Genomic DNA, 13,046 nt, shown 5'->3' on the forward strand with positions numbered 1-13,046 from the left:
CAGATGCTTTTCTAAGCACCCCATATATGTATTCACCCATTTCATCCTCATAAACTCCGAGGTAAGTATTACTATGATCTAATTTTTCAAAGAAGCCAACTAAGGCACAGAGAGGTTTAGTAACTGGCCCATGGTCCCACAGCAGTAAGTGGCAAAGCCAGGATTTGAATCTAAGCTATTGGGCATCAGAGGCTGCACTGTAACTCCTGGGTTATATTCCCTCCATGGGGGACAGCTCCTCATCACCTTGTCTCAAAAGCACTGGCTTCTCCCTCTCTTCCCAATTGACACCTCCATTCTATGCCCATAAGATGCCATCTTTATTCCTAATTTTAGGACAGGCCCATGCCTTTTTGCTCCTCTGCATCTATCCAAATCTCCCCATCCCTCATGGCCAGATCACACCCTTGAAACACCTTGTTCCTGACACAAGTCCACGTAAGCCTCCATCATCCAATTCCCAGGACCCACCCACCCACTCCTCATTGGCTTCCCCAGCATCCTGTAGGGAAATATTCACTCTCAATAGAGAAAGGCAATCCCTGCTGCTGCTCCTCAGGAGCACGGAACATGCCACTGTGAAGGACAGCCCTGGCTGTGGCTACTCTGGCAAATGACTGCTGCTGTCTCTTTGAGGCGCCTCAGATACTCCAAAGTGAACTTTCCGGATACCCTGTGGCTGATGAATTCAGTCAGGCCAGCATCATGCACATACTCTTCAGATATGGGGAAAACCCACCCAGCTTTTTTCATGAGGCTCACCAAATAAAAGAATCATCAGAAACTTAATTTCATTTATATAAATGGATAATGGATGCCAGGGACTAGCCTTATGGTCCCTTTCTATCCTCCCTCCCCTCCTGGACTCCCACACACGTCTAGGACAGAGAAAGTTATTGGTATATACTTGCTGGAAGGAAAGATGGAAGGGGGGAGGGGGAGAAGAAAAGAGGAAAGAAGGAAGGAAGGGAGGAAGGGAAGAAGGGAGGGAGGAAGGAGGAAGGAAATACTTTGAAATACAGAGAAGGAACAGATTTAAATAAAGAATTTGAAATGAAAAGAGAGAGAAAGAGAGAGAGAGAACTAGAGTAGAAGGGAAGGGGAAGGAAGGAAGCTAGAAGGAAAGGAAGAAACAAAAAAACAAAAGGAATAGTTTGAAGTGAAGGAGAAGATGGAAAAAGGAAGTCATAGAAGAAGGACGGGTGAAAGGGGGGATTCAGAATGAAAGACATATTGAAGACAGCAGGAAGAACAGAACAGATCCCTTGGTTCCCCTCATGGACCAGGTAGAGTCATCACATCATTAATTTAACCTTCACCGACCACTGTAAGGCAGGCCACACACTGTGCTGAGGAAGAGAAACTGTGAATGTTGAAAATGCTTGTGAGCAACAATGCCCACACATATCTAACAGAGATGGAAAAGTGATGGGCAGGGACCAGGCCCAGGCTCGGAAGTGGGAATGAATGTGACTAATGAAGGAGGGTGAGGAGGACAGGAACCTATCCCAAAGCAGAGGATCTCGATTCCCAAGAGCTCTTTCCAAATCACCTTCATGAGGAAGGAAGACATAGCGAAGACACCTGCCTAAGTGGGATTCCGAGCTGTGCCGTTATTCTAAAGAGAAGGCATCTGATCCTTTAAAGACCCCACTGCTGATGCAGAGGCCTGTCATCAGCCCATTAGCTTTTCTGCAGGACACTTTGAGAGTCCCAGGCTATGAGACACTGTATAGGTGGGATGATGGAGGGTCTCTGCCACCCAACTGAGCACCTGCAGATGCCAGCTCTGAGGTCCTCACCACTGCGGCATTAGATTACTGGAGCTTCTTAGGGCTTTCAGCAAGCTTACTTGGGACCTTATATTTGGCCTCAGGAGTCAGGCATACAGGTGAAAAATGGCTCCTACCACTGAAAACCAGCATTCTGGAGTGGCTCAGCATTCCAAAGAGTGTTACACAAAACACAAAATTCCAATAGTTCTCTGCTGCCAAAGGCATAACCAGAGTTTATCTGGTCCTAATATTCTGGTTTAATTTCCCACAAGCCTCTACTTAAACTGTCCTTTGCTGTCCTCCAAACATGCTGCCTCCATTCGTTTTTGCTGTGTAACAAACCACCCCCAAATTTGGTGTCTAAAAACACCACCATTTATTTAGCTTAAAATTCTGCCCATCAACAATGTGGGCTGGGCTCAGCTAAGGAGTTATTTTGGTCTCATCTGGGCTTGCTTCTGTACAACAGTCCATTGTTGAGTCAGCAGGGCCCTGCTTGGCCTGGGGTAGCTTCAGCTGGAATGGTCCTTCTCTGTTCCACATGGTTGTCATCCTCCAGCAAGCTAGCTCAGGCTTATTCACACAGCAGCTGGAGAGAGTTCTGAGAGGACAAAAGCACTCAAGGCATTTTGAGGCATAGACCCAGAATCACCACACTATCACCTCTGCCATATACTACTGAACAAAGAAAATCACAAGCCCAGCCCAGATTAATCCGCCTTTTGATGGAAGCAACTGCAAAGTTGGATTGCAAAGATGCATGGGTACAGACAGTGAGAGAATTACAGCTATTTTTTGTAAACACTCTACTATACATGCCTTCTGCTTTCTTGCTTCTGTTCCTTCGTTCAACTGCTCTCTTCTGCCACCCTCCCTCCACGTTTTCTTTTCCCCCTTAATTATCTTCATTCTTCAAGGCCTAATCATATCTCCTCATTGGAACCTTCTCTAACTACTTCAGCTAGAAGGACCCTCTCTCTTTCCTCTGCATCTTGCAGCCCTGTTGCATGTCCTAGTTTGCATGGACTGTGACTTATTCTACCATGCTTGTTCGTGGGCACAATCATGTGTAATATTCTCAAGGGCAAGGACCACATCCTGTATTCTCTGGGCACTGAACACAAAGTCAGTGCTCACACATAGTGGGTACTCAACAAAGGCTTCAGGAATCACTTTTTCTTCACACATCTGGTTTTGCCTTAAAGTTCAACTCCAAACCTGCAGCATCCTGCTTTGCTGTAGATTCTAGGTTTTTGAGGGAGAGACTATGAAGGAAATAGAAAAAATAAATAGTTTGATGAAAACCATTGAAAGTTGGACCCCATTCATCTTTTGAGCATGAGATCAAATGTCTTTTGCTATGAGGATAGGGATGGGACTAGATGTAATTCCCACCACCAGTGTTGAGATTTATTTGCCTTCTTTTTGGGTTTCCCCTCTTTATTTAAGGACCTCGTGGATTATTTACGGGTTCACTCGCATAGTGCTGTTTATGCTTCATCCATGAGCCCACCGATAGCAGAGCAAATCATCAGATCACTAAAACTTATCATGGGACTGGATGGGACCACTCAAGGTAAGAGGATCTGCAGAGAGCACAGCTCCTGGACCTCTCTGTCTCCCTTCTGCCTCATTAATCTCCCCGCTTCTCAAATACACACCTTTATCTTATAGAACCCTATTTGTAAATCAAGCCATGTGATAAATGCACAAAACTGCTGTTAGCACACCATACAAAAACCCTTCGTTAAAGCAAAGAAAACTTTCTAATTTACCTCATTGTGAACAGCAAATTTTGATAATTTTGTGTGATCAATTATGTTGAAATTAAGCAAATATTGTTTGTGTGCGTATGTGTGTGTGTGCACGTGCGCGTGCACATGTTTGCCTGCGCTTGCTTGGGGCTGTCACTTGTGTTTCCCTAAGACCAAAGTAGCCAATTTAATATCCAATTTTTCAATCCTTTTATTTTTTATAGCCAGAGGTTGGACAGTGGAAGGCCACCACTGGCCATTGAGGATATATAGACAAAACACACACAATAACCTTCCAGCCATTTCTTTGTCAGTGGGACCAGAGCTAAACTGTGCTACTTTGCTCAACCCAAATTAATCCTCTTTTTGAAAAATTGTTTCATAAAAGCCTCTTGGAACTCTCCCTCCATCTTGCAGAGATGGTTTATAGAGATTCTACCACATGTCACACACCAGAGGGGATACGGTGCTGAATAAGGCAGTTCTTGCTGCCAGGCAAACTGGTGAGCACATTTATGGAAGTAGCAATTTATCCTGGCCACTGGGCTGTACAATCTATGTGCCTCACCCCACCTCCCAGCTGACCTGAAGTCCTACATTGTTTAATGCAATGCTTCAAGCCTGCTATTTCAATAGAAGTATGGGGTACTCCATCAGTTTTCAATATTATTAAAGCAGCAGAATATTCACATACAAATTTTGCTAGAAGCCTACTATATAAAACAGATAAGAACAAGGCTGATCTAGTTAAAGTAGTGTCTTCACTTACCCCCATACTGATACCCCCTGGGGCCCTTCTACTGAGCCCTAGTGCTCCCCCCAAGACACTTGTTTGAAAGACAGGACTTTTTGTTTTTCACTAAAGCAGGGTAAAGGCCTGCAGGAGGATATTTTTTCCTCCATATGAAATGCGGTGATTGGCTGATCTCTAGGATCCCTTCCAGGCTTGCCTTTTCGGTGTTATGACTCTGCATCTTATTGGTTGGTCTTTGTGAAAAGAAAACAACAGTCCAGTCTAGGAAGCCCTTATGGTATGAGACTGAAGGTAGCTGCCTGAATCTGCTCCTGTGATACTATTCACTCGTATGTGGCCTTAGATGAGTGACTTATCTATTCAACCCTGAGCAATTTACTCAACTTCTCTGTACTTCAATACATCCAGTTATGAAGTGAGAAAAATAATATTTATGAGCCAAGGTTTTTGTGAGAAGTAGGCAAATTAATCTGTATAAAATATTTAACATTGTGTCTGGAGACAAGTATTAGTAAGCATTACATAATTGCTTGCTACTGTTATTTGCTGTTGTTTCTGAGGTGATCGACAAGTATTTGAAGCATTTCTCAGAGATGCTGTGGGAAGCATCCTTATGACAGAAGTGAAGTAGGACTAGATGTCCTCTAAGATCCTGGATTAGTCAGGATAAGGGAGGTTTTGCCACCATAACAAATAAACCCTGTAGATCTCAGTGGCTTAACAGAACCAAGGTATTTCTTGTTTGCATCACATCTAATACCAATCAGTCAACTCTCTACACAGTGCTTGTCCTTGAAGACAGTGACTCAGGCTGCTTTCACCTTAAGGGTTCATCATCTCAACACATGGCCCCCATGGTTACCAAGGTAAAAAGAAAGAGAGGGTCAGCCTAGAGGTGACTCTTATCACCTTGCTTACAATTATTGGCTAAAACTAGTCATATGGCCACACCCCTGAAAAGAGGTGGGGGTAAATTAAGGGATACAGACATTGGATAAACAGGTACCTTTTATTTTGGAGGGGGAGGAGGTTCTTTTTTGTTTTTTGGGTTTTTTAAAATTTGAGACAGAGTCTTGCTCTGTCACCCAGGCTGAAGGGCAGTGACGTGATCTTGGCTCACTACAACCTCCACCTCCCAGACTCAAGTGATTCTCCTGCCTTAGCCTCCTGAGTAGTCAGGACTACAGGTGTGCACCAACAGGCATGCACCACCATGCCCAGCTAATTTTTTTTTTTTTGGAGACAGAGTTTCGCTCTTGTCACCCAGGCTGGAGTACAATGGTGCGATCTCAGCTCACTGCAACCTCCGCCTCCTGGGTTCAAGCAATACTCCTGCCTCAGCCTCCCGAGTAGCTGGGATTACAGGTGTCCCCCACCATGCCTGGCTATTTTTGTATTTTTAGTAGAGACGGGGTCTTGCCAGGTTGGTCTCAAACTCCTGACCTCAGGTGATCTGCCTGCCTCGGCCTCCCAAAGCACTGGGATTACAGGCACGAGCCACCACACCTGGCCAATTTTTGTATTTGTAGTCAAGACGGGGTTTCACCACGTTAGCCACGCTGGTCGGGAACACCTGGCCTCAGGTGATTTGCCCACCCCAGGCTCCTAAAGTGCTGGGATTACAGGCGTGAGCCACTGTGCCTGTCTTAAACAGGTATCTTTTAACCTTTTAACATTGAAGCGAGATAGAGTGGCATCTTTTCCTCCACAAGCTTTCTGCTGTATGAAAAACTGTTCTGGAACTACTGGCTTCCCACAAAGCCGTATTAATTCTCTTCTTAAACTTCAAGTGTTTCTTAATGGAAAATCAATTATTTGAGATTTAAGCAAAAATGCAAGTTAAGTGAACTGTCTCAGAATGACTAGAATTATTCTTTGGTCTTGTTTTAAAGACAAGTGACTAGGAAAAAGTTATTCTAGAAATTAGCTTGTGTCTCAACAAAAATTTTCACTCATTTCCGGGGTCCTTTGGTCTATATGTCATCCGAATCAGTTGCTTTACATGTATGCAACTTTGCAATCATGTCCTTCCCTCCTCCGATTGGTTCATCACAGACAAAACTTGCTCTATTGATCTGATCACAGTGGAAGATCTGCAGAAAGATTACATTAAAGACATGAGCATTTGCTCCTCAGTAATCATCTGCCATCAATTTTTCTTCCCCTGAGGTAGTAGATATTTCCCTTGCTTCTCTCTCTTAGCCTTATACCTAAAGAATTCTTTGGTTACTTTTTTAACCTCAGTTTTAAAGCTTCTCACTTTACTCCTCTTGTCATCTTAAGAGAGAAAAAAAAAAAAACAGAGAATGCTATGTGTATGGTCTGGTTTTTCTAGAGGCAAAATAGGAGAATGAGGGAGAAATATAGGACAGTTTATTTTCAAAGAAACAAAGGAAAGTAGAAGAAAAAGAAAATTGACAGAATTATCAGCCAAGTTTCAGGTAGTTCTGCCTGACACATCTTTTGAAGCAGTGAAAGTCACACAGTGAATGATCACACTGGCCTCATTTGCAACAATGGCTGCTTTAAATCAAATGAGCAGGACAGGTTAGGAATATTGCATTAGCTCACCCCTTTCTTCAGAGATAGACTCACTCTCAGGGTAAAGTTGCCCAGAGCTCAAAGGATGCACTGTTTCATGCAAGAGCTGCCTTACAGGATCTGAGAAAGAGGAGCCGGGCTCTGAGCCTTCATCTTCAGCCCACTCCACTACAACTGTGATTGGAGCCTTTCAAGGCTTTGTTTCAGGTTGAGTTTGGGGAGCAGTTGGCCAGATCTGTTCCTTGATGAATGTCTTCACTTTAATCTGCAATGCAAAGCCATACGCTTCAAAGAAAGGCAAGCTACAGGAATAAGGTCAGTGTTCCTTTGATGCCAAGGTTCAAAGATGAAATAGCAGTCCCAGTGAAATGACAATGTTTATGCACAAACAGCCACCTTCACTCTGCAGCCAGGCTGCTTGTGGAGTTAACGCACACAGGCTGAGGGGCTGCAGGCCGTGCGTGCATTCCATATGCACCAAGACCCTTTTAATCTCCTGGTCTGTCACTCTGAGCAGTGCAGTGAGCCCAAAAGTGGAGATTTTATTTCTCCATCCTAATGGATGTTGGGTGGTCTTCCAGCCAAGCCAATGTTGTAAGCCCCTTAAGGGCAAGAAATGTGTCTTGAATTATTCTGGTGTTCCTCTGAGTGTCAAACTCAGTGCTCAGCTTAATAAATATGTCATGACTCAACTTCCCTCTTGCCAGCCTGCTCCATTTCAGGTCAATGTTTATGCTAAATAAGATTATGAGGATGTTTATCTCATAGGACTGGGAGCTGGGAATTGGTTCCACACCAGTTGTGGCAGCGGAAGGGATCACTCAGTGATTGAAGTTACTTTTGGAAAGGTCTAGAAAGATCGCAGCTCAGTCGTTTTCTTATCTAGACATAGCACACATAGCCTCAGGAAGGTGAGCCCCAAACCACACCGACTCCCCTGAAGAAAGCATTGTCAAAAATCATCTTATTACTCATGTTTAAATCTTTGATGTATATTTTTCAAGTAATCAATCAACATTTGTTGAACTCCCAGTCTTGATCTTACCTTACTACACCTTCTTTCCCCAACTCTGGGTAAAATTCCATTTCTCAGAGAAGATAGAGTTTGTATGATGTGGCTAATTCACAGTGCAGCGGTGCCTGGCCTGACATCTGCTCCATGAATGGCAAGTCACTTTCCCTCTCTTGGCCTTAGTTCCTTCATTGCAAATTAAGGTTGTCAGAAGAATTAAGTGATGTGATACAGATAAGGAACTTAGCATGATGCTTGATACACACTAAACACTCAATAAAGTCATAGTACTTTCAACACATCTGCTTTATTCCCTTACTTCTGCAAATTTTCCAATAGCTTTACCCACCCTGGAGTTCTCCCTTTTTCCCCAAACTCACATCTTCCTACTCTATTAGCAACTCCCACACACTCTACTTGACATATATTCAGAATCAGGTCACTTCTCACACAGCCAACACTCTCTCTATCACCTCTCACCTGGATTCCTGGAGTAGCCTCCTGAATATTCTCCCCACTTTTGCTCTTGCCTTTTTATGGCCTCTTCTCCATGCAGAAGCCAAAATTATCTTTTTTAAAAAGGAGAAGAAAAACTAACTCATACCATGTCCCTTCCCCACTGAGAACTTTCTGTCGTCTTTTCAGCTTACTCAGCAGAGTCCAGACTGTGGTCTTCACAGCTTCTCAGGATGTGGTCCTCCATATACCCTGCCACCCCTCCCCTCGCTCAGCCTACTACAGGCAGCTGGCATCCTTGCTTTTCCTAAAACACAGAGAGCAGCTCCCACAGAAGGGTCTTTGCACTTGCTGGTCGCTCTAAAACTGCTCTTCTGACCTATCGGCATAGCCCACTCCCTCCCTGCCATCCCCTTTCTGCTGAAAATCTGCCTTATTAGGGAATTGGCCCTATCCTAAATAGCAAATCCTCCTGTCCCTCTAATTCTCCTCACCTTGCTTTAATTTTTTTTTTTTTTTTTTTTTTTTTTTTTTTTTTTTACGTGGAGTCTCACTCTGTCACCCAGGCTGGAGTGCAGTGGTGCCATCTCGGCTCACTGCAACCTCCACCTCTCGGGCTCAAGTGACTCTTGTGCCTCAGCCTCCTGAGTAGCTGGGACTACAGGCACCCACCGCCACGCCCAGCTAATTTTTGTATTTTTAGTAGAGACAGGGTTTCACCATGTTGGCCGGGCTGATCTTGAGCTCCCGACCTCAAGTGGTCCACCCACCTCGGCCTCCCAAAGTACTGGGATTACAGGCGTGAGGACCGCACCCAGCCGCTTTAATCTTTACAGCATTTATGAATACCTGACAAATTGTATATGTATCTGCTTATTATCTGTTTGCCCTCACTAAAAGGTAAACTCCAGGAGAACAAGCACTTTGCCTATTTTATTTATTACACTGAAAACAGTGTCTGGCAAGTATAGGTTTCCAAAAATATTTATTGAAAGAGTTCTTCTCGCTATCCCTCTTACCTCAGCAAATAAACAGCTCTGATCTCTTTTACATCTCTGTGCTTGATTCTTTCCCTTTCCATCTTCTAAAGACACCAGCCTCTTTTCACAAACTTGCACTTGTTGGTTTCTCTCATCCTAAAAAGACTTTCCTTCCCCTTCTTTTTCCAACAGCCACCGAGCCTCAACCCATCCATTGCAGCAGATCTCAAAAGAGTGAGCTATTCTGCTGGCTTCCCATCTACCCTTCTCATGAAGTTTCCAGCCCCTGCAGCCTGTCCCCCGCCTGTCCTCTGCCTCCTTGCTCCATGGATCCTGCTCCCTCTAAAGCCACTCCTGTAAGCACACTCCCCTGCTTCTCTGCCAGATTAAACTTGATCTCTCTGCATCATTCTCTCTCTTTGAAAACAGCCTTCAAAGACTGTCTTTGTTGTAGAGATGCTCTTCTCTTCTGGTTTTTCTCTTATTTTTCTATTTGTTCTTCCTCTCTTTTCTGCCAGGCCTCTTTCCCTATCACTATTTGCCCTAATCCCACACTCTGTTCTTTTTATAGTTCCTGCTGCACAAGTACCCTCACCTGTTCCCTTTCCAAAACAGCTTGCGGACCCTCTAACCCCAGAGATTTCTGCATGACATGCTTGCTGCATTCTAACAAGCCCCAGGTGCTGCTGCTAGTCCAGGGACCAGCCTTTGAGAATCACTGCTGCATAATGACCCTGTAGTCACTCTTTCCCTCCCATCAGACACTAATGGCTTGTGGATTTCTTGTAGATAGAAACCATTAAATCTCCATAACAGGTCGGGCATGGTGGCTCACACCTGTAATCCCAGCACTTTGGGAAGCTGTGGTGAGTGGATCACTTGAGGTCAGGAGTTCGAGACCAACCTGGCCAACAGGGCAAAACCCCGTCTCTACTAAAAATACAAAAATTAGCTGGGCATGGTGGCGCAAACCTGTAATCCCAGCTACTCTGGAGACTGAGGCAAGAGAATCGCTTGAGCCCAGGAGGCGGAGGCTGCAGTGAGCTGAGTTAAGGGGTAGCACCAGAGCTGAGAGGCCAAAGAAGAGACCCTGAGCCAGCAGACAAGATATGGGGTTTATTTAGGGGAACTTACATACAGGGATGGTCCAGTGATTGTAGGCTGGACAGGAGAACTGCCACCACTTGTAAAAAGCATGTAGTTCATGTAGCATTTTCACTTAACATCCTTTCCCTAACAACCCCCACCTGGCAACCTTTATTCAACCTTTACTCGGCCTTTATTCAAAGGGCCTCAATCCCCTGTATGACAAGCATCCCACTGGACAAGCTGGGGACTCAGATGTTCCTCATAGGTAAGGAATGAATCTCCAGGTTGGCCACACCCAAACTGTGAACACACATTCAGGTGTGTCTGCCATACAGGGTCATTCTCAGGAAATGCTTAAACTGTCACGGTCAGGTGTACGTACCATGCACAGGTGCATCTACCATATAACAATCCACACAGTTCCTGACACATCATAGGCCTTCAATACATACTTTCCAGTTGAATTGGAAAGAAATGTGTTAAGTCTCAGTTATGTCATGATGCAGATGCTCACAAAATATCTGTTTAGGGCCATCTTTTCATCAAAAGAATTGTATCTCTGAATACTTAACATCAGCAATCTGAGTAAATAAACTTGCTCATCAAGGACAACTTCTTCCTTATAACTCTTGTCTGCAGGCATGTCTAATTTTACTCATTACGCCTATCTGCTTATGATAGAGTCACTGATGTTGGGGAAAGTTCCCCCGCATGTCCCCAGTCATCATTTCATATTTCATGATGATGGGAGTGCCAGACAGAAGGGAGAGAGTGACTACAAGGTCATCATACAGCAGTGGTTCTCAAAGAGTGGTCCCTGGACCACCAGCAGCAATGTTACCTGGGGCTTGTTAGAACTGCAACAAAGCATTTCTGAATCAGCTGTTTTAACCATTCCTCCAGGAGATTCTGGTGCAGGCTCAAATTTGATAACCATGTTTCTACGTAACAGAAAAGAAACAGATCTGTGCAGTGGGAGAAGTAAAGTGAACAGAGGATGGAATTCTGGCAGATGCAAACAAAGGTAAAGGACCTAGCAAAAAAAAAGAAAAAAGGAGGAAGAAGAGCAGGCAGAAGAATAAGGAAAAGCCCGAAAGAGAAAAGCATGAAATGTGTTTGGATCCACTTCTTTAAATCTGTGTTTAAACCAAAACATCAACGCTGCCCTCTCAGTTACTACTAGCACCTTGCCTGTCCTTCAGTCCCCATGACCACTTTGGCATCAGGAATAGGAAAGAGAGTTTTGCTTATGAAATGCATGTGCCTCACAACAGTCACTCCCTAAGCCTGTGCTTTCACATAACTTTTTGAAGTATGTAAAGTCATTAAGAGTTCATGGTCACAACATTCATTTTATTGTTTGATTTGATAGTAGACATCTGACAGAGATACTGCCATTTCTCCAATAACTGCTATCCCTTAGGATAAATAGGGTAGCATTTATAATAATTATTTAAATTGTCTCTTCAGTGTATCTTCAATGGGTAGGATCAATTTGATGAAAGGAAATCCACAATGGGCAACACTGCTAGGTGTTGATTTATCATGGGATGACTCAGGACAAAATATTCCATATTCCTAACTCAGAAAGAATGGTCTCTCCTATAATTATATGGGATCTACTTAACTCATGCTATAACAATCACCCTCCATTTGACTGCTGATCTTCCTCCCATGATCGTTACAATTTTGATGACATGGTGTTGAAATGAAATTGGCACTTTTTTGAAAAAAGATGATCTGCTTAACCTGATGCATCTAGCGAATATTAGATATTAAGATTCTTGTTATATTTTCAATTTCATGTCAGCTGTTTCATGAAACAGCAACTATATATCTTACCAAGCACTTACTCTGCCTACTGGCTACTGTGTAGTTTTTAGATCTACGGGCCCACTTATCTGAAGATCTAAATGTTTAAATATTTTAGAATTTTTGTGTAACATTAAGTCTTTCAAAATACAACACTTAACCAGAGACAGGAAAGTTGGAACGATTCTAGCTATATGAACAGGCCAGTACTTAAATTTGGATTACTCCATTGACTAGTTCATTTCTAATTTCACCAAAATGGCTATAAGAAAAATCATAATGTCTCTGACTTAATCAATTCTCTCTCAGCTATTACCTCAGTGCCAGGCTGGTGGGATAATCACCAACTTTCTGAATCACAAAACCACATTTTGTATCACATGGATGAAAACGTGATTCATTTATAATCAAGTGACCAGTAATGTCTGAAAGGGAAACAGTAATAGAAATTTACTTACAAGAGAAAAGGTATACAGAATTTCAATTACTAATGTGTAATATCTGATTTCAGTAGAATACACCTGCATCATTGTTAATAACACCTAAACTTAAATGATAAATTTAGGAAAATGAAATTCTCTATTTTTCTTCAAAGTCACACATGTCCCTCTCTGCCCTTAAACTGAAGGAGTTTCTGGGTGGTAAGGCAGGGGAGGGGACAATGTGTCTGGAAGAAAAGGAAGGAGAAAACTAAAGATAAAATTAAGATGGAATAATGACTTGTGTTCTTCCTGGAAAACAATAGCTATTTAAGATCCTCAGAAATAGAGGAATTTGGCCAGGTGTGGTGGCTCACACCTGTAATTCCAGCACTTTGCGAGGCCAAGGCAGGTGGATCACCCGAGCTCAGAAATTCGAGACCAGCCTGGGCAA

The 13,046-nt window shown here is 43.4% G+C and overlaps 1 protein-coding gene across 2 annotated transcripts in view; it reads left to right on the forward strand.

The window, feature by feature from the left end:
• SPTLC3 (serine palmitoyltransferase long chain base subunit 3) overlaps positions 1 to 13,046 on the forward strand; it is a 159,113-nt gene that overhangs the window by 115,699 nt on the left and 30,368 nt on the right. For both annotated transcript variants that reach the window (XM_009436815.4, XM_001135152.5), the window contains one exon: positions 3,225 to 3,351. In XM_009436815.4, coding sequence (XP_009435090.1) covers positions 3,225 to 3,351 — 127 coding nt within the window. The remainder of the gene's footprint in view (positions 1 to 3,224; positions 3,352 to 13,046) is intronic.

Source organism: Pan troglodytes, chromosome 21 (genome assembly GCF_028858775.2).
Source record: "Pan troglodytes isolate AG18354 chromosome 21, NHGRI_mPanTro3-v2.0_pri, whole genome shotgun sequence".
Lineage (NCBI taxonomy): Eukaryota > Metazoa > Chordata > Mammalia > Primates > Hominidae > Pan > Pan troglodytes.